Genomic DNA, 25,629 nt, shown 5'->3' on the forward strand with positions numbered 1-25,629 from the left:
CTCGCCTGCATCACATCCGCAGGCTGACTCCGCAAGATCCTACTTCCCCCTTCCCCCCCCCCCCGAGTGCATGCCTTTTCGATAATCGATTCCGATTCACGGAATTCAAAAATTCTTCACTACACGAAAAATGCGTGAGACGCACATATGGCTAAGACCCACCTGGAACTTGGTAACCTCGTCGGCTTTGAGCTCCCTGGCCAGTATGAGACGCACGACATGCTGCGGTAGCAGCGTGAACGAGCCCAGATTCAACACCTCGTTACCATGGAGATCAACGAACTCCAAAACCTGAAATAGTGTTGAAACGTATCACGCTCAGCCAGGCGCTAAATGAGATAGTGCGATAAATGTATAGACGTGACGTAGTGCGGTATATACGACATATAGGTACCTAAAAACAGCGAACACTGAAGGTGCGGAAGAGCATATTGGCACGCCTCTCTGCTGCATGCGTTAACCCCGCGTGTTGGCGTTGTAGCCCAGCCGAAGACGGTGCCTCAGAGGGCCCCCGGTGCGGCAGCGGTAATTTGCTCTATGACTGGTTTGCGACGGCCACAGCAGGTGCTATTAAAAATGTCTTTGAAAGCTCCATTTCAGAGGCTCTGGCTCTGGCACGAAACTAGCTCAACGCTTACATTGCATAGACTGTTTAACGCTCCATCAATGGGCGGTCAGGAGACTGGCCCGGCGTCTGTGGAACGGTTTCCCAGCGTATCCACGACGCTTTGGGCTAAACAGATGCACTGCAGTGGAGTCTACTCTCCCCAGCACGGACCGCTCCCCCCCCCCCCTCCCTCACCGCTCACTTTCTGCACCATAGACTTGGTGCACTTGTACTGTATTGTATCGTTCTGCCGAAGCCAACAGAGCGCAAACGGTTGTCGACATTGATGCAGCATGGACGAAGCCGGCGCAGGCCCGCCGCAGCTCGTCATAGTCCGTAGTAAGTCAGCGGCCGTTCATGAGATACCGTGGCTTGAGCGGGGTTCATACGTCACCGGCGCGCAGCAGGTCCTCTCCACCGGGCGCTGACTGTCGCTGGCGCCCGTCATTTGGCGTCACAGGAACACACGGCGCCTCGCTCTCCTGACAGACGCCAGCGGATTCCGCGGGCTGGGCGGCGGCGTGGTCATGTCGGTGTAGTCTTAAGGGGAATGTTCAGCATTTGCATGGGATTTTGAACTGAAAAATCGATCTCGTAGATTGTTTGGCGCAGTTCACAGTCCTGCCTTTATTAAGGCCTTAACACCTCCAGTTTCTGAGCTACACGCCCGCGAAGACGTGGAGAACATTTCGGGGAGACTATTTCAAGGCCGCCTTGACATTTATGACACCATCATGACGTCATTCAAATCCTGCCATTCCATTAGCCATGCGGCAATCAAGGTCAATATAAATATAAGTGTGAAGTCGTTCATATCTGGCGTTTGTGAGCACGATTTCTGAATATAACGGCCGTCAATTGACTGTGAAGCAATGCTGTGCAAGGTACTGTGATGTGATCGAACAATGACGTTTTGAGGAGCAAATTTATTAAACAGAGAATTGTGCCGTCCAGACCAGTCTCTTTCACTTAAAGGGAATGGTTCACATTTGAGGATATTGAAACATGCATCAGATGTGATGAAACAAGGCCACTCACAACTGTTGGTATACGTTTAAAGTGAGAAAGACCGCTAAAGACGGCACGATTCTCTGTTTAGTAGATATGCTCTTCATTGCGTCATGCTTTAGACCTTGCGCGACATTGATCGAGAGCCAGTTGGCCACCGTTATATCTGGAAATCGCGCTCATAAACGGCGGACATGAGCGCTGTGACAATAATATTTTCTGGGCCGTGGTCCTCGATACGGCCAGGTATCTAGGTACTCTCCCCGATATACCTCTCCCCATTTTCGCGGGCGTATAGCTCAGACTCTAGAGGGGCTTAGGTCTTAAGGAGGGCATGACTATGAACAGCACCGAAAGGTCTTTGAGATGGCTATCTCAGTTCAAAACCTCGCATAAATGTGAAACACTGCCTTTAAAAGCATGACAATATCATAAATAAGCATGCTTTGTCATATCTGATGCTCGCGTCAATATCTTCAAATATGAAACACTCCTTTAAGCGCGGCGGGCGCAACTCACGTAACGGAGTGTGACGCGGCCGAGGCGCAGCCGCCGCGACACGGTGTGTGACGCGGCCGAGGCGCAGCCGCCGTGACGCGGTGCGTGACGCGGCCGGGGCGCAGCCGCCGTGACGCGGTGTGTGGCGCGGCCGAGGCGCAGCCGCTGTGACGCGGTGTGTGACGCGGCCGAGACGCAGCCGCCGTGACGCGGAGTGTGGCGCGGCCGAGACGCAGCCGCCGTGACGCGGTGTGTGACGCGGCCGAGGCGCAGCCGCCGTCACGAGGCGACTCACCGAGCAGTGTTCGCGGCTGGAGCGTAACACAGCCCGTGTGCACGTACTCGATCAGCTGCCGGAACACGTCCGGCTCGAACTCCTCGATAATGAGGGTCTGGTGCTGGCTCTGGGTCGGCTGCGGGCCCACAGACGCCCGTCACCCACCGCCAGGGGTCGACAACCAATCGCCCAGCTCAGGCAGCAGGGCCAATATGCAGCTTGGCTTAAGGGTTGTGAGTGAAACTTGAGTAAGACAGCTGATTAAAAAGTCACTGAGCAAGCCACTTGGTTATTGGCGCAATCTAAAATAACTTAAGTTGTAGTTTTGCTTTGAGACACTGGCTATAGTAGAACAGAAGTTTAGAAAAAGACCTGTACTCTTGACGTTTGAGGATAGGTAAACAAAGTCGCGCCGACCTTTATCACAGGCTCTGTTATATACATAACACTTCAGCAACATTTTAGAAGTCTACTGTCGTGACTTATTGGTCCAATAGTCACCATGCGGCTGTTCAGGTTTTCACTTGTTGAGACTGGACATCACATTCTGAGATCCTTCGTTGATGGGGTACTGAACTAGGCGTAGGTAGTCTACTGGCAGGGTTGATTTATGTTTCAATACGCTGTCTTTAATACACTGGTCTTTGAGCATTCTTTTTACTTAGTGTTGTGCAATGTTCACCTGTGACCATCAGCAGTGATCGTCTACTTGATGTTTTCATTTCACCGTTGTCTCCTGCCGGCTTCCTGGCATATTCGATACTACGTATTTCAAGATAAAGAGTTTACACATATTTCAAGATTAAGAGTTTCCACATGTTTCAGTTTGCTCTGTCTTTAGCATACCGTAGGTTTTTGAGTGTCCATTTTTATTTAATACTATGCAATGTTCACCTGCGACCATCAGAAGTGATCAACGGCCTGTCATCTTCGTTTGACCGGTGTCTCCTGCCAGCTTCCTGGCATATTGAAAGTCTGTTGTCTTCAGCATAAGAACTCAAGATGCCGAAAAGCCAGGAGCTCAAACCCATTGGCTCACAGCACAATGCACAGAGCATTCAGTTAATAGCACTGGTGACGGCGAGCGAACATCAGAAACTTACACCCGAAAGAGAAACATCTGTCACGTAATAGCAGTGTCGTCGCAGCTTGGAAGACTGAGGACGGTGAGAACTGAGTGCTGTGGATCTGTAGACACACCTTCCACGGTTAATACCAACAGTGGGTTCGTTATCATACACGGACGGGACTGCCGGCGCCGTAGTGGCGGCCGGTCACCGCCTGCGAACGTGAGCGGGCGACAACGACTTCGGTCAGGCGCGGCGGCGGCGAGAACCATCCGCGGCATATTACCAAGGAAACGGCATGCTGAAGGAAACACAACTGACCTTGAGAACCGTGTCGAGGTCACGCATGCAGGCAGTCAGGAACAGAACGTCGTTTGTGCTGGTATACCTACGAGCACGACTCAAAATCTGATGCAGGTGCAGTGCAAAATTGTTGCTTCGCGGCTCGAAATGTTCCAAAACCGCGACCAAAAGAGGTCATGTCCTTCTAGTGCCGGGTCACTGCGGGCAGGAAAACTGGCCATGCATAGCTCGGTTGTGGGGTGACTTCGGTCGCAGGTGGTGGTGGTGAGAGGGGTCGGCTGCAGGGTCGGTGCATATTTACCTCGGGGATGGTGGGGAGCTGCTGACCGTGGTACACGTGACGCTGAAACAGCCGGGCCCGTGAGCCGGCGTCGGCGCGGCGCGTCCGTGGCGGGGGGAGGGGGGGGGGGATGGCCCAGCGACCAGCAGCCTGGTAGAGCAGGTGTGCGGACACGGGGGAGGTGGGTGGGGAGGCGACGAGCGGTGGAATAATACTGGAGGAGATTGGAGGAGGCACGAGAGGAGAGAGGAGGAGATACTAGGAGAAATGAGATAACGCGTTGGTAGACCGAAGACGTGTGAGCCGCGGGAAGACGTGCGGAACGCGTGAGAGTAAGAGGTCTATTCCAGGCCGGTTCGTGGGAAGGTGTCCCCTGCCGATGGCTAGACTTGGATGCATCGAGAAAGCCGGACAGAGATTCCTGACCACCTGCCAGGCGGCTGTGACTGAGCTCAATCTGTAAGAGATGCCTTCTAACGGTGCTTTTGCATGTGCTTTTGTTTCCTGAACCCAAAGAACTGAAATCATAAGTGCCTAAGTTTGTTTGTGAACGGGGTTTGCATGTGATGTAACGTAACAGGCAAACCAGGAAAGCAACAGTCAGGCTTCAGAGGCGCGACGTCTGCTTTGTTTTTCGGCTCCTGTTTAGGACATTGCTGTGAAGATGTACCATTCAATTTGGAATGTGATTGCCATCACCAAAGACTCCCAACGGACACAGACATTATAATTCGGTACCTTCGGCGAACCGGTAAGAATCTATCGCTTGTGATATCGCAGATGGCCCGAACCATTTAGCGAGCGGAAATTATCGCACTTACGTGAGTGTGGTCACGGATGTACTTTCCTAGTCACTTACGGGCTTTACCCTCTTCCCTCCCTCACTCCCCTCCTCCCCCATTCCCTCCCCTAACTTGGGCTTCATCCCCCAACTCTCAGAAGAAAGTGGACTTAATCCGGGGAGATCCAGTGGTCGTCATATTTTGGGAGAAGGTTGAGTTATTTTTGCATTGCTCAGCCCCCCCCCCCCGAACTCATTTTGCGGAACTACGCCCTTGAACGTGATTTTTATAATTGAGGATACCGCACTTATATACTTTGGCAGGGGGGATCGTTGAACCGGCCCTCCAACCTCACTGCTTCTGCGACTGGAAACAGCATCGCTCATTGCTCAGACTACAAGAGGTCCAGTAGGTCCGGTAGACTAGAAGCTCAGGTTACAGTAGGTCCAAGCCGCTAATTCCTAACTGTGTATGTATTCCTAACAGCGATGTAATTCCTAACTGTATTACATCGCTGCGCAGCATGTACTGACAGCTGCCAGTGGAATGTAACCAGCGGGTTGATATGCCAGCGAAAACAGCTAGGATGCACTTGGATGAATCAGTGTGGAATAATATAAAACAGGGAGGATGAAAGAAGCATAGTATTGCCCACATGTGTTTGTGTGCGCCCCCCCCCCCCCCTCTCCCTGGATCCGCCCCTGCACTCGCTCTGGCCCAAACCTGTCAGGAGCGGGAGTTAACCAGAACTTCGGAAGAGCACGGCGCAACTGCCTGACTTGACACCGACGAGACCGGCAGCAAGCTCCAACTACCCCTAATGGCATCTTGTCGCACTTCTGGTGAATGAGGAATGTGGGTTCAACCATATATACTTCTGTGAACTCCAAATATAGGTTCAGTCATAAGGATTCCGATGATAAGATTTAACACCAATGTGTTACATCACAACACTTTGGAAAATACTTGTCTTGTCGTAAGGGCACTGGCATCCCAAGAGCAGTTCAGTGCAGCGAACAAGAAAGTGCAGCGTCCATCTTGAGTATGTCCGTACGACACAGAAACGAAGTAAAGCCTACGCTGGCTGCATTCGCTTGTCGCTATGCCTTGTGGAACGGACCGCCGTTCTCGACCGGGACGAGCAGCCCCTGCCAGAGCGCCAAGGTTTCGCTGGCAGCCCAGCCCCCAATCCGCCGTGCAGCTGAGTATTGCGGCGCAGTCTAACAACAGAGCTCCCTGTCGTGCTGAGGGCAACCCGACGGGCGGCCGGGCGGTTTCATCTGGCGTGTCCGGCACACGCGCCGTTAACGGCTGTGTAGCCGAGGCGAACGGCAACCGCCCCCCTCCCCACTTGGATTCTGGGAATGTCTTGGACCCTGCTTGGTAATGCTTGGCTTTTTGAAGCGCTGGAAATATAGTGACCTACGTTTATTTATCCATATATGATTTTTTCCTGATTTTTGTTGGGACTGGTAGGAACGAAAATCAGTTTCCCTGCCTGCACAAAATATATCCATACGAATATCTAATGCTTGTGTAATTGATGCCTCGTTGGCTACCACAAATTTGAGCGCGATTGCACAACGTGCCGGAGAGGTGTCCTAAAAGTCTTAGCGGTCGCATTTTTCTTGGGCATAGCTGTGAAGATACACGTTCGAGATCCAGATAACTTTTAAACGTTGGCAGTGGGATAGACCCCTAAATATGTGATCGTGTTTACCTTCCCTGAGCCAAAGCCTAACTACAACGTCGTAGGGTGAGGTATAAGTGATAAAATAATGAGCAAGTGTATGTAAATTCATGCGCCAATGCGAAGACAAAATGAACCTGATATCAGTTCAAAGGCTAGTGTGTTCTTTGAATGTAAAAACGTACCTAAACCAAAAAGTGGAAATATGCTGAGGCCAGATTTCGAAACAAATGTGTCAAGAATATCTAGACCGAAGAACTATTTTTTTTTTGTAAAGCGAGTAGAACATTTTTGTGTCCAAAACCATCTATCACATTCCCAAAAAACCGCAATAAATCCTCCGTTGCCCCTGTCTTTGACAGAACGCTATGCACGAAAACGATGTCATAATGGGGATATCACGACCGCGTGCTGCTAGCCTCTCACACGGCAGATTCTAAGGTCAGCCATGTAAAAGTCTTGCGGCTGTAGTAAACAAATGACAGAAACGAGGGAATAGATGGAACGCAACAATATGTCACCACTTGCTACACATCGAATCCGAAAACGAGTATTTGGGAGGCCCACGTTTATGAAAAGGACTGACCATGCCTAAAACTTAGTTTTAGTTTTATGCGTAAAATATGCAGCATACCGCACCAATTCGACTTTATTACCAAGGGGTTTTCTCATGCGTTGCCACATTCTGTCAAGTTTTGGTCTTAGCACGGGCTAAATAAGAGTTAGCTACCACATGTGGGACACAATGCTAGCATTTTAATCTGCAATATTACGGCAAAAGGCGAAGTGCACAAGTACTAACATTTCTGGCATTCAAAATATGTTGCGGTTGAAGCATCGATGCAGGCAGGAGGCACATGGGTTACGTGTGCCTCCGATGATCCAAGAGGCCGGCTGGGGACCCGAGGAGACTGAGGGCTGACCAAGGTCAGGAAGTTTGACACGCGGGCCGGGGTCCTTGAATGTCAATCAGAGGGACTTGTGCGCCGACCGGGAGCGCTGGGCAATGAGAGGTCTTGCTTAGACCAGAGGCCACCAATAACAAGCAGTCGGCTCCGTGTCGGCCTGATTGTCTATTTCCCGAGCAGGGACAAGGCCGGTGCCTGGAATATCAGTATAAGAAGACCCCTTTCAGCGATCGGGGCCCCTGAGACAATAACGGCCCCTGATTGCGTTGGTTGAGGCCCTCTGATAATGAACGGGTATGTGACAAATGACAATCTCAGACGGGGGAAGGGGAAGGGTAGTAACGAACGGGAGCCCTCCACCCCGCTTCGGCCGGCCTGATGAGCCAGAGGTACCCAGCCCCCACGTCACCAGAATGGTAGCCGATGAGCAACGCTGGCACGAGCAATTTTTGTTTCCAATTATTTATTTAAGAAGAAAACATTTTAAGAACTCCTAAGGAGAAGACAATGTCTCCTTTGAGTGCCTTCATAGTCTTACTTTTAATTCGGTGGAATGTCTTGTCTTAATGGCCTGGTGCCTCCTGTCGGCGTAATGGAGCCTTCCGAAATTAAATGGGGGCAAAACGGTATGCTTACCCCCTTTGGCACACAGCACTGGGCAGCTATCCATTTGGCTCGCTGGTGGCGCTACCCCTGTCGTTAGGAACCAGAATCTTTTCCTGATCGGGAAATGTAATGGGCCCTTAAAATTCTTCCCATGCCCCCCCCCCCCCCTGTCTGGGAAGGATAAGGAGCCTCCTTAGTGTTTATTTCATGGGCCCCTTCAATGGACGCAGTTCTCGCCATGACTGGATAAAGAAACCAGGGAAGAAGCAGGAGGAGAAGTATTGAAGAAAAAGTCCCTCGAAATAACGTTGGAAATAAAGTAAAGGCAAGAAACAGTTACAGAAAAGGAAAGCGAGAATGAAAAGAAGAGAAAGAAGAAAATGTCCCTCGGAATAAAGTGGGCCAAATCAAGTAATTTCGGGGAGAGGGGCCTTTGTCAGCCTCTGTGCTCCCGGCCTCATGTGAGGATTAACTGCGCCAGGCCTCATGGGCTGTCTTTGTAATTCGCCTTGTCCGTTTATTCCGGAGAAACTAAAATAAGGAACGTTCCGGTACATCCATGCCATCTAGCCTAAATACCGTTGCATGGAGGCTTCATTTAATCTTAGTCACATTACTCTGAGCTCAGATATGGAAATAAGATTGAAGCGTAACGCAAAACTTGGATTATGATGGACGCTGTTATCCTTTTATCTTTAACCATAGTTATCATTTAAGGAATAAGCGCTCTATGCGTATTTGTGCGTTGTGGCCGGGACGGCTTTATTTTACCATGCTGGGCAACATCTAGCTTTCATTTAATGCGAAAAGACTAAAAATGGCCTCCAGTTAAATCAACATCATCCTGCACGTACAGAATAATGGTGACGTAAATGCAATGGTCATACACAAAGTATACAAAGTAGACAGTGACAGCGGAAGTCAGAGCCGTTTGGACAGTCAGTGCGCAAGAAAACACATAAGCCTTAGCGATTAATCAAAGGCCACTTTGCCACTGTGAGTGGCCAGAGCTTGACAGTCATGTGCCGTTTGGCACGGACAAAAGCCCTGATTGGCTGACTGTTCCCAAGTAGTGACGTCACCTTTTCAGTTGTGTTTTGCAGGTTGAGCAGTGGTTCGCTGCTGCGCTTCAGAAACAGGCGCAGCTTGTTCTCCTTTTGAGGCTGGTCTTTCTTGCGTTGTGGTGAAGAAGTGGAGTAGAAAATTTTGTGGAAAACCCTGTGCACAAGAAATTGATCACCGCCGGCACGACTTATATTGATTGCGCATGTGCATCGCTCACCGCACATCACCCCCCCCCCCCCCTCCCTCAATGACGCGGCTCCGTCAAAAATTTGACATTGGTCTCCACGTTCCGATTGTGAAGAATTTTGTGCACACATGCTTACATCACATGAAGTTTCGCCGCTACCTTAACGAGTCGCGGGATGCATCCCTCTCACCCCAAGTCGCGGGATGCATCCCTTTCACCCCAAGTCGCGGGATGCATCCCTTTCAACCCAAGCTGACAAATTACCTACGTGAAGGGAAGGAATATATTGTTGCCATGTTGTGTGATTGTCGTTGGCATTTGTTTGTAAATGATCGGTTTTCAGGGAGACCAAATCACGGTCATGTAAAAGCAAGCTTAACGATCAGATCCTTGGTAGGGGTCAGTTACCTACTGGTCTAACCTCGCGCCACTCATGGCCTCCTGTCGGCTACGTGGACCAGGAAAAAATGCGGGATGCATAATCCAACGACACTGGGTACGAGTCCTAGAACGGGCGCATTGTTTGCCCGACTGAAATGGAAAGGTCAACTGGCGGCTGGCTAATGGGGTCAACCCAGGTCCGGAGCGACCGTGTCGCAGCATTTTGCGGCACGTAAACCCCCTTATTCCTGTCAGGCGAAAGCGTGAAGGCAAAATTATCCGTTGAACTGGACGGCACGACTTGGGTGGTGCGTTCACGGTACGCGCAAAAAGCCATGCCTAGCAGGTAATCTGAAGCCAAATCCACACATGCAAACTATTCGGAATAAATGCATTGAAAAATATGTAAAAATTGACCAGGCACACATACACTAGCAGCACGACTTTCAGGCAGACCACTACAGTACATGCCATATTTATTGACTCCCACAAGCTCTGCTAAACGTTCCACACACGAAGTAATGCACTCGCACCCCTCACGCGCCGCTGCAGCCCAAACGGCGCGGCGTGGGCCGCCTGACCTGCTGCGGGAGGCGAGCACAGCCTTCACGGCGCAGACGGGCTCGCGTGTGTCGCCGACCAGGAACGTGACGTCGCACAGCTCGGGCATGCTGGCCAGGAACTTTAGGTCCTCAGCCAAGCCCGTCTTGTTCTCGAAGATGTTGTAGTCGGGCTCGTCGGTCAACGCCTCGGCCATGGCGACCAGGTAGGTCATGGGTGCGACGGTGGCGTCGCTGGGCCGGCCGGCCGTCACCTGTTGCCAATGTCCGCCCGCCGCCGCGCAGTCAGCCGGCAGCAGACGCCGACCGCTCCATATGGCGGCCGGCGACGGCGGCGCAGCGAACGGTCGATACCGCCCGGCGCCGCCGCACCGGGTATACGTCCGGTAGCCACGTGTGGGGGCTGGGGGCGGGGGGGAGGCGTGTGGTTGTAGGGGTGAGCGTGGGGCTGGATGCGTGCGGCAGCGTGCCTAACGGACCAGATCGTTCTACTCGTGGGTGTGGGAAAAGGGGGGGGGGGGCAGGTGGGTCGCGACCCTCCCACTTCTTGGAAATGTGTAACATTAACCCTATGTGATGCATGGTAAGAACTGCCTTTGAAATTATCATCGACCCCTCTCCTCCATCCATACACTTTCTGAGACGTCACTGCACCTGTGGTTTACTTTAATGAGAACGTTTCATATTTGAAGATATTGAATCAAGTATGAAACAGGATGAAACAAGTTCGCTTATTGGTATACTTGGTATACTTTTAAATGGAAAAAACTGCTGTAGACAACACAGTTCCTCTATTTATTAAATATGCTCCTCAATACGTCATTGCTTAATTGCTTCATCGTATCTTGCACAACAGTGGTTAAAAACTGACTGAGGGCCCTTATGTCTGAAGATTGTGCTCACGAACGGCAGATATGATGCCTCGACAATTATATCCTCCTTGGCCTTAATCGGCGCATGGACATTGAGATGGCAGGATTGAAATGACGTTATGATGACGCCATGCATTCCATTCCATGCACGCCATTTTTGCGGCATTTAAGCTCAGGAACTAGAGGGTTCTACATCTTAAAAAGGACACAGCCATGAGCTCCGTCAAAAGGTCTTTAATATGGTTATTATAGTTAAAAAGCCAGATACAAATGTGGAAACACCCCCTTTAATATTCTACTCAATACCACTGAAGTTCTGCACAGAAACTGCAGGAATAATCACCGGTCCTCGTACAGTTTTTCGGAACATTTGTATCAATGTCTTCAAACTAGGGCCAATTTCACAAATTTTAGCAACGTATTTACACTCGGATTCTTGCTTGTATGCGCCAAAAACGTTACCAGGCATAACTCAGGTCTGTCTGTCTTCAGACAGACTATATGACTAATGTCTTCAAACTAGGGCTAGTTTCACAAATTTTAGCAACGTATTTACACTCGGATTCTTGTTTGTATGCGCCAAAAACGTTTCCAGGCATAACTCTAACATTAATGCATTGAATCCAAATACGAAGATAGTCACGTGTGCATCATGTCGTCAGGTATATGCACTTTAAACGGCCTGACCTCTGAAGGCTACCAAATGGCCCCCAGGCGATCAGAGGCCGCAAACACGGTCATGGATTACTCCCTCGGAAATCCTTCTGATCCAAATCTGACAGAGGATATGGGTTCACCATGATGTACGATATACGCACATTTGGTGACCTTACCTTTAAAGGTTCCCGTTTAACATCCAGGCCATCAAGAGGCCTGGACTGGAAGGCTGTATGCATTATTCCGTCCATAATACACTGAATCTAAATATTAAAACTGACACGTGCTTTTCATAGCGCCAAGTATATGACCTTTTGTACCATAATCTCTGAAGGTCACCGTATAGCCTTCAGACAGTGAGTGGTCCGATACGCCGTCAATGAGGCATCAATCATTTGGAATCCTGTAGCCAATGTATTTTGATTTTGCTTTAGCCACGTTGTTTAGCCGCGACTGCAATGACGAAGTGCTTCATCGTGTCCTGCAGATAATGATACCATTAAATAGTACACAATCTAAGGCATTAAGTCAAACTGATTTTGTAGTATGGCCCTTGATCACATTGCCATGCTGATGAAGAACTACCCCTCATCAAATCAAAGTGGTTTACATTAAAGTAAACATGTCACGTGAATGAAAATTGACGCGCACCTGAGGGAGCGCCAACAGCTTAAAGGGAATGTTTAACACTTGACATAGAGGCATGACATCAGATATAATTAAAGAACTTTACTGATAACTATTGGTAAGCTTTTAAGTAGAAGAGACTGCTCTAAACAACACAACTTCCTGTTTAGTAAATGTGCTTCTTGATATGTCGTCATTTAATTATGTCATTGTGCCTTGCACAACATTGATTGATAGACGGCCGTTATATCTAGGAATCGTGCTCATGAGCGCCACATGTAAGCGATTCGACCATCATAATTCTCTCGGCCTTGATCGCAGCATGGCTTGCGAAACGGCAGCATTTGAATGATGTTTTCATGATGCCATGAATACCAAGGTGACATCGAAGCACTCTCCCCGAAATTATATACCAATTTTCGCGAGCGCGTAGGTTAGATTCTGAGAGTTTTATGTCTAAAGAAGGCTGGGTTGTGATTTACACCGAAAGGTCTTCAAGATGGCTATTCCAGTTAAAAAACCCTATAAGTATAGAACACTCCCTTTAATAATAAACATGCATATAGTGTTCCAATTAATAACGCATGCGTTTTCCCATTTTATAACATATTTTATAACATTTAACATTCACCAACACTTTTAATAACACATCTTTTTCGTCCCGATGGCTCAGTAGGTCAGAACGCCTGCATTTCGACTCATCCACCAGTGGCGGAGTACGCGCGAGTCGCTTTGGGTACTCGCCATTTTCTCTTGACAAGGATAGCCTGCGGCAGGTGGCAGCGGCCGCGATAAAGGTCAGATGACGTCATACAACAGGGCAGACCGTGCAAAGCATTGCGGCACCTTGATCTTTCGCCACCAAATTCTGTCTTTGACATGGAATTGAGCAATCTTATGGTAGGGGCCAAGGCTCACAAAAGCACTGGTTAGCGCGAGATCTGACCACAGAAATCCATCTACTCAAAAGGTTCGGATTAGGTCTTTAAAACATTATACACCACAGCTACAAGCTCATCCTCACTGCTGTTTTACAGCATACGTTTACGTATCTAATTCAAACAGTTTGCTTTCGCTTCAGTCCCATACAAGCATTGATTTGGTGTTTTAAGGCGCGTCAACTGCAAATGGTCATGCAGCAGACAGACATCTATTAAACGCAAACTTTTCATGATAAGCTTCTGAGTGTAGTTGAGCATTGTTGAGTATTATTGATCATGGTTGCACTATTGATTACAACTGTTGATGCCATGGCAGGGTTGAAATGAAAAATGTTGTACTGTGCCAAGTTAAGACCAAAACTTTTGCGCCGTTCGTGAGCCGTGCAAAAATCCTAACTTGAGTAAAGGGTAGCACTGTTTTACACGGGGTGCGTGCCATATAATTTAAGGACGGAAAAGAATATGAGTAGACTATGTCATGTAGCCGAATGGCTCGGCACCCAAACCCCCACAACTGGATCCGTTCATGCAGCCGGATGTTTGCCGCCTTATAGACGCAAAACCCGGCTGCTTGTCTTGTATGGAAGTGCACCTACCATCACAAGAACATCCCTCCTCTCGCATCCCTCCTCAAATTGGGTTTGCTCTCATCTCCATATAAAAAATCGTGCATGCTGCCTCGAGAAACGATGCAGTAAACTTTATACATCTAGGGTCATGAGACACGCACAGGTTTGAGAGGTTAAACTGAAGAGCTCCGAATTACGGGAATGACCACGCCCTTCATAACTAACCCCGTCCCCGTCCCCCTCCTACCCGCACGTTTCTATGACGGTATGGTCGCTGTAGTAGAGTGTATTCGGCGCGCTAGGGCGGCTTCCAGAGGGGCGCCTTTAGTTTTTGATCAGAGAGGAAACGTGCCCCTAGTGCTCCCCTCTAGATCCGCTCCTGTATGATCACTGTGCTGTTTAAAAGAAATGCTAATCCTTAATGATATATTTATTTAAAACATAACTTGCCTTTCGTCCAAATAAACGGGACTAAGTCCTTGGGAGAGAGGGGGCGGGGGGCGTCCGCTCGGCTCTCCCAATCATCTGAAAAAATTGACGTCCCCGGTTCAGCGCTGTGATTTCTTGCCATTTATCAACGATTACTAACTGATTACACTTGTTGAAAAGACTGCAACAGCCGTACGAAATATGTGTATACAACGGACACCGGACATGTATACATACATGATATGGTACAACGTGTGTGTCATGCGACACGTGTCCGATGACATGGTACATACGTCGTGCCATGCCAACGGACACGTGCACGACGCACGTACACGGGAGCACTTGCTCGAGTGTTTGACGTGGTCTGAGGATGAAGTCTCGAAGTGGGCAGGCAGCTCGACAGGTGGCAGCACCTCTCATGCACGGCTAACGGTCCGCCCTGCTTGCACGCGGCCCGACACCGCCGAACCTTGACCCTGCTGGCAGGACTGCTGAACAGTGCGCCTGCGGTGGTGCGGCTCTGGATTCAGCGCGTGCTGCGCCAGTGTTCTAACTCCGCTCACAGACGGCAGGGATAAAGTCCGCCCGCGGAAAGGTGCCGACATGGTGGACGTCACGAGATTTGGGACTATGACATACTAATTGGAGGATTGTTTTTGCTGCCTGGTCATAATAAAATTCCAGGCCTTGCATGAAAGATGACTTGTTAAGAGAGAACGACATCAAAGCCATGCGAACAACTACGCATGTGAATGCATGTGAGCTTCATGGCGACAGCCGTGGCGGCAGGCAGCATAATGATCAGAGATGTCCGGGAAAGGAGAGAAGGAAGCGTTTCAACAGCGGACGGAATTGAACTTAACCCTCGCCCATAACCCTCGTCAAAGAACGTTTGGCTGCGCTCAGGACCGCGCCATAAATGGTGGTGGTATAGACCAGGAAGGTGTATGTAAACTCTGATCCTCAAGCCGGGTGTCGTTGAGATACTTTCATTGCCACCGTAATAAGTTACCAGTTTTTTTCTTCTCCGTTATAACTTTTCATAAACAAGTAAAAAAACTTCTGGAATCGAACGCCCTAACCATACTACAGCTAGGGGGTAGGAATGCAGCACAGTTCACTCCGCGAGCTCTTGCCATCGTACATATACACGCTTATTAGCTGATGTAATTTGTGGCAAATTGGTTGAGATGATCATATGTACTGTGCTGAACACAAGCACGAAACTGCAATATTGTTTTTCGGTGGGATGGGGGGGGGGACAGACGTCCACTCACGTTTTGATTAATTGGGGATGATAGACGTTTTGATCAGTTCTTTCCTGTCAACACCCAAAGGGCCAATGTTAAATTTTCAGAAAGTTGTGAGCCTCAGCCCCTGCCCCCCCCCCCCCATCCCCAGTTCCCGTGCATCATGCCTTACGGTGTTTCAGCGTGAGGAATTCGCTGAGCAATGATCATTTACAAGAGCGGCAGTTATGAAACGCATGATTTCTAACAACTGTATTTTCATTCAAGTGTAGTGACGGTTTTACGACCCCGTCCCTCCCCCGCCACAAAAATGGGTGACATTATCCCGGCTTACTACCCGTAACATAAACAACGCACCACTAGCCAGACATGCACAGATGACACGCGGCGGCTGAACCGGAGCCAATGTTTACAGGACGCAGCAGCCGACGTCCGGCGGCGTGCCTAGCGCTGGGGCGTGTGGCGACCTCGGAGGCCGGCGCGTCCTCGCGATGTCTGGCGGAGAGGTTCACCGCCCTGATGGAGGCCAGCTGGGCTCCGGCCCGCCACTGCCGCTCACTGGGCGTAGTCGATGGTGACAAACGCCCCCGTGCGCAGCGACTCCTCGCAGGCCGAGGCAATCTTGCTCACTCTCAAGCTGTCCTCGGGCAGGATGGGCAGCGGAATTTTACCTGAAAATGATGCGCGCGTCACTGCAAGTAGCGTATGTAGCATTCAACCAAAGTGCGGCAAATGTGCTTTGTGTACTGGCCCCTCAGTTTGAGTAGTCGTTAATTTTGCATCCAAGGTTATCTAAGCAGGTAAGAAACTATGCTGGGAAACATTTTACTACTTTATTCGCACGCCCTTTTTCCGCCTAGAAGATTATCGTTATGTGTTCCTTACAGGTTGTCTGAAACAGTAAACAGTTTGCCTGTAGCCTGGCTGCAACATGGCCTGGGCTTGGTGTAATCGCATCACTCCGCGAGGTCAGCACAAACGGGAGTAACAGGTGTAACTCGGTGTCCCTTACAAGTTTAACAGTCACACTGCGGGAGAAATCTAAGTGTTTAAAGGTCACAACAGAGAGCACCAGAGAGTTCAAGTGTTTACTAAGTGCTCAAAGCTCCTTTCATGAGAACTTATGGTCCTCTCTCACAGTCAGTGTAAGACCCCATGTTACCAACAATTCACTGGCCATGGACGACGAGAACAGAACAACCAGCATCTGTGGCTACGCCAACACCATGCTGAACCAGGCCCAGTGTCCTGCCGGTGAGCCCTGCACACACCCTGTACGTGATCCAGGAAGGCCTCCAGCTCGAGGACGTATCCCTCGGAGTAGCGGGAGGGGAAGGAGAAGTAGAAGGGTACGGCTGTGTCGCCGCTGGACGTCTGGTGACGCACATTCACTGGCCGCTCGTTCTCTGCCGTCAGCAGGCCCTTGGGCCCAAACACCTGCGGGTCACATACGGACACAATGAGGTCCGCGAGATCGTGTCACCTTAGGCCGAACAGCTGCGGGCCACACTCGGACACGGGAAGGTCCGCGAGGTCATGTCACCTTAGGCCGAACAGCTGCGAGTCACACGCGGACACGGTGAGGTCCGCGAGATCGTGTCACCCTAGGCCGAGCAGCTGCGGGCCACACGCGGACACGGTGAGGTGGTGTCGGGTGGAGAACGCCACTGGGCCGTCCAGCACACCATCACGCCGGTGGCGCTCCATGCTGGCAGGTCTGCGACGGTACGCCTCGCAAACGACGTTTATCCGTCCGGTTTGTGTGATGGCGTCAAAACAAGTGCCGGGGGTCACTGGATCAGAACTGTGTACAGGTACCCGGCGCTGGGTAAAGACAGCTGCAGATACAGACAGATGCAAATTACGCGGGGTTCCTGAGCGTACCTCTGCCAAGCAACTGTAGGACAGTAGCGACTTGTGACAGAATTTGGTTGTCGCGGCTGGTCGTATCACCGATGTCGGCCAGCTGCCGCCTCGCCACAGTTCTACTTAGCGCTAGTCCGAATCTGTGACCAAACCCCGTCTGCCCTCACCTCAAGTCGCTGGTCGTAGCCGTACACCGCGTTCCTGCTGATGTCGATGGTGCCGATAGTGCCGCTGTCGAACTCCAGCACGATGGCCACCGTGTCGTGGTCGCCGATGGCAGCGATCTCAGCGATGTGGGCCGAGGCGGAGGCGAGCGCGCGCCGCGGGAACTCACCCAGCACCCAGCAGATCAGGTCGATGTCATGCACCGCGCAGTCGTGGAAGATACCACCTGCCGGCAAAACACACGCCAACGCGCTAGACGTCTTCCCAGTGACAGGGCAAACGGCCACACTCGAGTGGAATCCATGAAACATATCAAATCACATCGAATCAACGCAAACCTTTGTCTGGCGCCCTCCAGGCCATGTCCTCATCCGACGCCACCTCCATGTCACCACATTCTATGGTTTCAGTGCTTCTCTATCTTCTGCAGACTAATCACCCAGATGCAGCAATATCAAGGACAGGTTTATTTTCCGTGCACCCCGGCACATAACGCGGGTTAGCGGGGCGCTCGGTGCCACGACCTATCCATCGCGATGGGAGCCATGTTTCATGCTGCGACATGTCTTCGTTCCGCTGTTTAGGTGCAAGCTCAACAGCTCAACATTCTCAATGCCGGATTAAGTCTTCATTGTTACTCTAAGGTGTCAGAGAACACCTACGTGCAAGACAATGAATTTTTGCGTAGTTTGGCGAGTGTTGCTTGGGGCGCTCGCGTTCCCCTCCTTCCCCAGACGCCCCGTGCGAGCGAGGCGGCCGTGGGGGCCGGGAGAGGAGGCGGTAACAAGGAGAAGACTGAGAGCCGCCGGCGCGAGGACAGACGTGCCGGCGAGACGTACTGTGAGGAGGGCCTGCGACGAGTGTCAAATACGGAAGTGACTTTGGACGTACCGTGCGTGCCAGTGAGCCGGAGGCGAGACGCCAGAACAGCAGACACTTCCACGACAATGGTGATTGGTCATGCTTTTAGACATTTGTCTGGAAGGCATATGCACTTCGAATAGTTGAGTCACGCAAAAGGCATTGGGTGAGGGACGTGTAGAAAGCTGCAGCACCTCATTCTTCTGGCACTTGTATTGTCTCAAGTTGTTTATTCTGTTGTGACTCCCACCAAATGCAACAACGTTTGAAGCCGCAGGGCCTAGGACGAGGTCATCTGAGCCTAACAATAAGGAAAAGACAACGTTTTGGTTTTTCTACATTTGTTGTAACAAGAGAACTGAAAAATGTGAAGATGCAAGTGGGTTTTGCTAGTTCATCTTTCCCATGCCGCGCCGGGTACCTGACGTCAGTTTTCTGGACTGTTGGAGGTGCAGCTAAATCCCCTAGGACCCGGGCAGCGGTCATGACTGAAGATGGCCAGACACAAATACTCTTAAAAGGAAGCCCCACTTCCAGAAATAACAGATTGCGCAACGGCGCACTCAGTCCTTGTAACACTGTGACACATGCCGCCGGCAGCTGGGCCAGGCGGCGGGCAGCGTGGTGAGCCCACCTGAGATCTTGAGATACGCGATGGGGGGCAGAGGCGAGTCGCGGGCCACCGTTTTGATCGTGTGCACCTTGCCGACGTCCCCGCGGCGCGCCGCCTGCTGGATCGCCTGGAACGCCGGGTCAAACCGCCTGCGGACGCGCCGACAGCTGAGCGAATGGGAAGAATCCCCCGAGCACAGCAAACAAGGATTGGGGCAGGATTTTTGAAGTCGTCCAATCGCAGGACAAAGCGCAATATATTCATGGCCCAGTTGCGCCTTGCTAATGGCGATGTTGAGTCGAGGCTCAACTGAACGCCACAATTAAAAAAGTGGATATATACAGAGGCATCTGCAAATAACTGCAACCTAAATGACGATATTTCACAAGAAACGCCAGGCAATGGCCTCCCGCTTCCTTACAAAACATCGTAATCACCAAGGATGGGGGGAGGAGGGAGGGGACGGATCTCCCCAGTCACCTTCCCTTGGCTGCGCCTGTGCCTGCAGCTGGCACAGATATATGGCGACGCGCAACACCTAGCGTCGTCATGTTAGATGACCACCATAACAAGATTGCCTGGACGGATGAGCTTGTTCCTGCCTCACGAATGCCGCATGCCTGTATGACTCCCGAGCAGCCAGGAGTATGACTCCCGACCAGCCAGGAGCTGACCTGTTGAACGCGCAGAAGACGGTCAGGCCTAGCTTGGCAGCCGTCTCGTAGCACAGTCGCGACTGCTCGGCGTTCTCAGCGATCGGCTTCTCGGAGAACACCATCTTGCCGGCGTCGAGCGCCTGCTGGATGACCTCGAAGTGGGTGAACGTGGGCGTGGCCACCACTACCGCGTCCACCCTGCGGGCATGGGGCGAGGTGGGAGAGGGGAGAGCGCCGGGAGGTGCGACGCCATTATTGGTGACGTGGGTTGCAGTGTTGGTGATAAACAGCTGTTGGGATATGGCCGACTATCAAGTGGCGTTGCTAAGAACCCGCTACAGACACATTAGTTGAGAGTTAACAAGCTCTCGTGTGGGGTGAACTGACCACGAAGGTTTTCCAGAATATTCTCTGGACAGTGTATTATAGCCGGGCCTAACTTTGCATGGCTTTAGAAAATTAAACAGCCAATCTTTTGGTTGCGAGCAATTCAGGTGCAACTGATAAGGCTGCTGACCCATAGCAGATCAAAGGCAGACCATGGCTCTCAGCCAAGGCCAGTCTCACTGAATTGCTCAGGCTACTGCGACATCAGAGTGTTAGGCGATGCTATACGTTCTCCAGGTGGTTTCTTGGACCATGCAACATTCAACTTAGTATTGGGGCTAACTGCATTGACGATAAGTCAGGTACGAAGGTCAGGCCAAGGTCAAAACCGAATCGTTCTTCCAAAGGAAAACTTGCTTCATGGCGTAGGTTTTACGCTCAAATCCAACTTTGTGATCATATGAGCGTCAACTGGCACCATATTTGGGCTTCCTAAAGGTGAAAGGTTGTCGCTGACCCAAAATGAACCCACTCTGTTTTGTTTTTCATTTCAGGAACTTACCGCACCGTAATGCTTAACGTTTAATTAGACTAACAGATGAAAAAAATATCGCAGGCTTTCAGTCGTCGTAACCTCCTGCTGGTCAAATAACGTCACTGAACTGACATGATCAGCAGTGACCTTTTGCTTAGAAGCGATATCCAGAGACAGGAGGTAAGAGGTATCCTGGATACCCATTCAGGTGAAAGGTGGTTGCATGAGAAGGTTTGAGTGTACCTCGGACAACGATCTGGAATCTGACCTTGTTTGGCCTTATGTAACTCAAAGGTCATGACATAAAATCCTAAAAAAATCTGACACATTTGAGTTCACGTACATGCCTTTCTATCGTGTGGATCTGTGCATCTAACTCTCTTAAATTCTGAGATCTTAGGGGAGGGGTTGATCTCCCTCCCAAGCACATCACATTCAACCGGCCACCCAGGTGCGTGTTAACAGACTAGTAAATGCCAGCGTGTTTTGGTGAGAGCATGCTTGCCCGATTGAACATCGAAAACACTGCACCTTTCGCAGCTTGACCACTGTTCCCAGCAGGCAGCAGTAGCACCGTTATGCATTCAGACGGCTGGCGTAAACCGAGTTTGCATTTGCCTTCAAGCTCGTTTCACTGACATTGTCGTACACCTCTGCTCACTCAGACATCACCATCTCACCTGTTTGGAGAAAAACAATACGTCAACTGGCACACCCAAATGCCTCTGCATGAGACTCAACAGGCACCTCACGCTCCGCGCGCACCTGTCGCTTGCACGCTGCACGAGGTAGTGAGGTCACTCATGCGCCGCGCGGCCCGCACGGTTCCCCATGCCAACCGGTGCCTGACACACCCCATGCCATTCGGTTCCTGACACACCGCGGAGTGCGCCTGCCACCGGCCATCCTGACCTGGGGTCGGCCAGGGCGGTGGCGCTGTCCTGAGGGAGCACGAGCGCCGGCGTGCGGTCGCCCCAGCGTGCGCGCACCGAGTCGTAGCGCGCCCTCTCCATCTCCACCACGTAAAGGAGCGATACGCGTGGGTTTGCCAGCAGATTGCTCAGATGAATCATGCCTGGAAACGTGCCAGGTGTGAGATGATGGCGGCTTGCCAGCTGGGTGACATCAGACGGAGCGACACGACGGCATTAAACAACGTTGGCGACACTTTGACGTAATGGCGTAATTTCGGTGGCACGATAGCATTAAGTGGGGAACTGAGGGAGTTTGAGATCCACTGGAGGAGTCATGGTCGTTGGGCTAAAGTAAATCAGCCTATGCTGGTTCATGCGCGAGTCCCCACGAATTGGAAACGCTCAAGATGCAATGGGCCATGCGTTTGCCTGTCGTGTTTAATTAGTTTCAATCCTGAGCGTCTCTAAAATCACGTTCAATGCATCAGTCCAGCCTACCGTCTGTGCTGGTGTTCTAATGGCGTCTGTTTACAGGAAGCAGAAACTGCATTATACCTGCACGCCCCAGTCCAAACAGGACCATTCCGATTTGATTCTTGTGGGCGACTTTGATGGCGTCATCGCTGCTGATATCATCGGCAGCGGCTGGTGTGACGTTACCCACGAGCGTACAGTATCTGTAAAACGTGCTCTCGGGCACTGAGGTCAGATGCAACGCTTCTTCTTGGGGGCAGCGTTCTTCCTTTCACCAACGTCCATCAGAGAACGGGGGTGAAAAGGTAGCTATATTCGGTCGAGGTCCCCTTCGCGAAGTGCAGCGTCACGACACTGGTGGTCGGGTCTCGTCCGCTTCTCTCTGACCGTCACCGCCCGTCTGACGCTACGCAGGATGCGTCAGACTATATGCGGAGGGGCCGCTGGGGGGCGCCGGTGTGCGGCCTCCAAACACTGGGGATGGGGTGTTCTAGAACCTTCCACGTTGTGCAATACTAAAGCGCATGTGAGCCCGCATGAAGCAGCAGCAGAGGCGCGCTATGTTACAACCCTTGCAAAAAGCAACTACGACTACGAGTAATCACATCCGGCTTATCTAATAATTGGCATACAGAGTAAACAGGACAATGCATCTGCGTCGAACGAGAGGCGGTCTGAGTGCGTTTTTTTCGTTTGCGAGCCGAGCATCCGGCTGACGCGTTGATAATGGCGCAGTACTGCCGCGTATTCGGTTACACGTTAGCTCGGTTACACGTTACACAGAGGCGTGAAAGGACAACTGCCTTCTGCAAGCTCCACGGAAGTCAGGATCAGGTTGAAGATATTGCTTTATCCGGCGCTTGTAATCTCACATGTTGAGGGCTTGCAATGTTCTGATGAGAGGCTTGCTTCCCAGGCAAGGTGGCTACATATCTTTCAGTTCGACAGCATAATTGCACATCGCCACAGTCGAGTTCGGAGTCAAAAGGGGGGGGGATGGCATGGTATGTAGGGCGCTGGCAGTGTGGCGGCAAAGCTGCGCGTCCAGGGAATCAGAGGTAGGGGCTCAATGGAGCTTGTCCCTCCTGCCGTGGTGAGAGGCAGGCCACGCCATACAGCCCCAGCAGCTGACCCCACGACAGCGATAATGGGATCGACATGGCGAGGCCAGAACTGTAACGAGCCGTGACTGGTGACATAATCGCAAACGTTGGCTCAGATACGATGAAGGAGGCCCGGTCAAAGAGAACTTCCCAGTTTTCGCAGAATTTAGCATGACACTCATGGCATGGCGTGGAGAGAAACACGTCCACAAACCCGACCCCCATCCCTTGACATGTCAGACATGTTGGAAGGCACTGAAGGGTGGAAAGAAAACCCGATTGGAAAAAAATCATGCCCGCAGATCAATAAACATCGTAGACTTAGTTTTTATAGCTAAGTTTTTCAGTGGGATTGACATGTCGCTGGGTGAGCCTCGAAAAACAGCCTTGTCTCGCCTCACCTCTCGTATTTGAAGTCGGACTCGTGGTGGACCTGGGCACAGTCCAGGTACGGCGACCGTTCATGTGCCTGCATGGCTGCGTGTGACCGTACACTGCCACGAACACTGCCGCAACGCTGTCGGTGTCGCGTGTCCGTTCTCCGGCCGCCTGCCAGAGGACACCGTCCGTGAACGCGGGGTCGGTCTTCCGGGCACCGCGCCACCGAGTCAGCTCGAATTCCTGCTGGCGCCGCCGGTTGGCTGTCCATCCGCTGACGTCGCCGCCTCCGCAGCCAATCATAGCGCATCGTTCCGAAGGGCGGCACTTCGTCGGTCAGCAGGCCGCGTTCCTCATGGGCAAAGTGCCTACTTGAGCTGCTACCTATGACGTCACAAGTACTTACGTCATACATAAGCGACTAACCTCCAATCCGCAGGAGATATTGTGACGCACTTACCTCTGACGTCATAGGTTTCAACTTGTGAACAGCTGTTGGCAACGGGGAACTCGGCACAGGAGAGGAGCGGTGGGCGACCCTTTAAACCAATGATCGCGACGCCGTTCCCGTTTCTAACAATTACTTGTTCCATTGTCAAAAATTTCATTGCAATGTAAGCCACTTCAAATGAGCCAATCTTCGGCCCAGTAACGTAATCGGCTGAAGCTTCTGCCCTCCATTCTACCCGTGGTGGGATTGATGAAATCGAGCAATCGCGCAGCAAGGGCCTTGGCGAGGGGGCACAGGGTTGACAAAGGACCCCCTGACAGCGAAAGGCCCCCCCCCACCAAAAAATCGCCGGACATGGCCGATTTGCTGATATTTGACGACACGGGGCGGGATCCCCTGGTCGATTTGGAGGCCCTTTGAGGGATAAATCATACCGCATTGGTTCCTTTCGGACGCGGAAGGCCTTCTGACCCCGCAGTTGGCAGCTCCGGATGGACGCAAGCACCTTCGTTGACGCAACAACACCCCTGATCGCTGCAGGTGGTCCAATAACTGGCATATAGGCTCCGGTCGATTTAATGGGCCCATGCTGGAATTGGGTCCGAGGGCCCGCCGTTCGGTACTAGGGGCCTTAAAACAGCTTGCTGACACGGGACTGTTCCATTATCTCGATGTGAACACACGTCATAAGTAATAATGTATCCTTTCATGGTCAGAGGGCCCCGACCAACGCAATAGGTCCCCTGTCATTCGATGTCTCGTCCCCGTCCCTGTCGAGCAAATGTTCCCCCGACCGACTTGCAGCCCCTTGTTGACACAGAACACCCTATCAGGCGCTGAGCCCCTGACCGATACAGGATCTCTCTGATCTTAGCATCCCTCTGATCTCTGGCCAAAATTGGAGGACGCTCTGTTTCAGGTGTCTCCAATTTTAACAAGAGACCCTCTGATATTTGAGATCACGGCCCTGCGGGCGGGGTTACTAAATGTGACCTGCAGCAAGTCCTTCGGGCCCTTCAGCCTTTTAATCGGGCCCTTGATCTTTGGTCCCGAGGGGCTCTTCGTCCCCTCTTCGGACCTCCTCAAATAAAGCCTGTGACCGATTCGGGCCACTAGCTGACACATGACCCCCTGTTACACTGTAGACCCTTGACCGACGCAGTAACCCCAACCACTGCTTCGGTGGCCGAGGCCAATTCAAGGTATGGCCCCCGGCCCCACTCCCGCATGGGAAATGTGTCCCAGATGTCGGACTGACAGGGGAGCCAACTGTTCGGTGCTTGTGGTCTCTGGCCGACCGAGACACCCGCACTGTCACAGGGGGCGCCCGAGCGGTGAAAGAGGACCTCTGCCTGGTATTTTAGGTGATGACTCTACGTGCTGCATTTCTTTATGTGATCTACAGCCAGCCCTTCCGGCCCTTGTGCCCTCCAACCAAGCCTTGCTCGTCGCTTTCGCTGGGGCTCCCGGGCTCCTCTTCGGGCCTCTTCAAACGCTGCCCTTGGTCTGCTCGGGGCCCGTTGGGAACACAGACTCTGTTGGCCACTACGGGCTGCTGACAGATACAGAGGCCCCGATCAGTGTAAATCGCTGTCCCCGGCTTTGTAGCGGATTGGGAAGTGGACTCGTAGGCTCATATCCACTCAGGCGGTCCCCGATCGGCGCAAAGGGCCCTCTGGCTGTCATTTGAGGGCCTGTTTCTGCAGACCGGAGACCCTGAAT

General features: G+C 51.6%; 1 protein-coding gene and 1 pseudogene across 1 annotated transcript; both read right to left on the reverse strand.

Moving 5' to 3' along the window:
- The window catches only part of LOC119109220 (serine-enriched protein-like), a 41,701-nt pseudogene extending 31,206 nt beyond the window's left edge, over positions 1–10,495 (reverse strand).
- Positions 10,496–15,827: 5,332 nt separating this feature from the next.
- Positions 15,828–23,663, reverse strand: LOC119110230 (inositol 2-dehydrogenase). The gene is made up of 8 exons (XM_037233974.1): positions 23,480–23,663; positions 22,057–22,178; positions 21,500–21,662; positions 19,744–19,923; positions 19,091–19,218; positions 17,598–17,821; positions 16,836–17,001; positions 15,828–16,235 (listed from the first exon to the last, which is right to left on the reverse strand). Exons 1-8 carry the CDS (start codon positions 23,551–23,553, stop codon positions 16,120–16,122), a joined length of 1,173 nt encoding a protein of 390 aa, XP_037089869.1. The 5' UTR covers positions 23,554–23,663; the 3' UTR covers positions 15,828–16,119.
- Positions 23,664–25,629: the final 1,966 nt, after the last annotated feature.

Source organism: Pollicipes pollicipes, unplaced genomic scaffold (genome assembly GCF_011947565.3).
Source record: "Pollicipes pollicipes isolate AB1234 unplaced genomic scaffold, Ppol_2.1 Scaffold_7231;HRSCAF=8579_pilon_pilon_pilon, whole genome shotgun sequence".
In the NCBI taxonomy this organism is placed as follows: domain Eukaryota; kingdom Metazoa; phylum Arthropoda; class Thecostraca; order Pollicipedomorpha; family Pollicipedidae; genus Pollicipes; species Pollicipes pollicipes.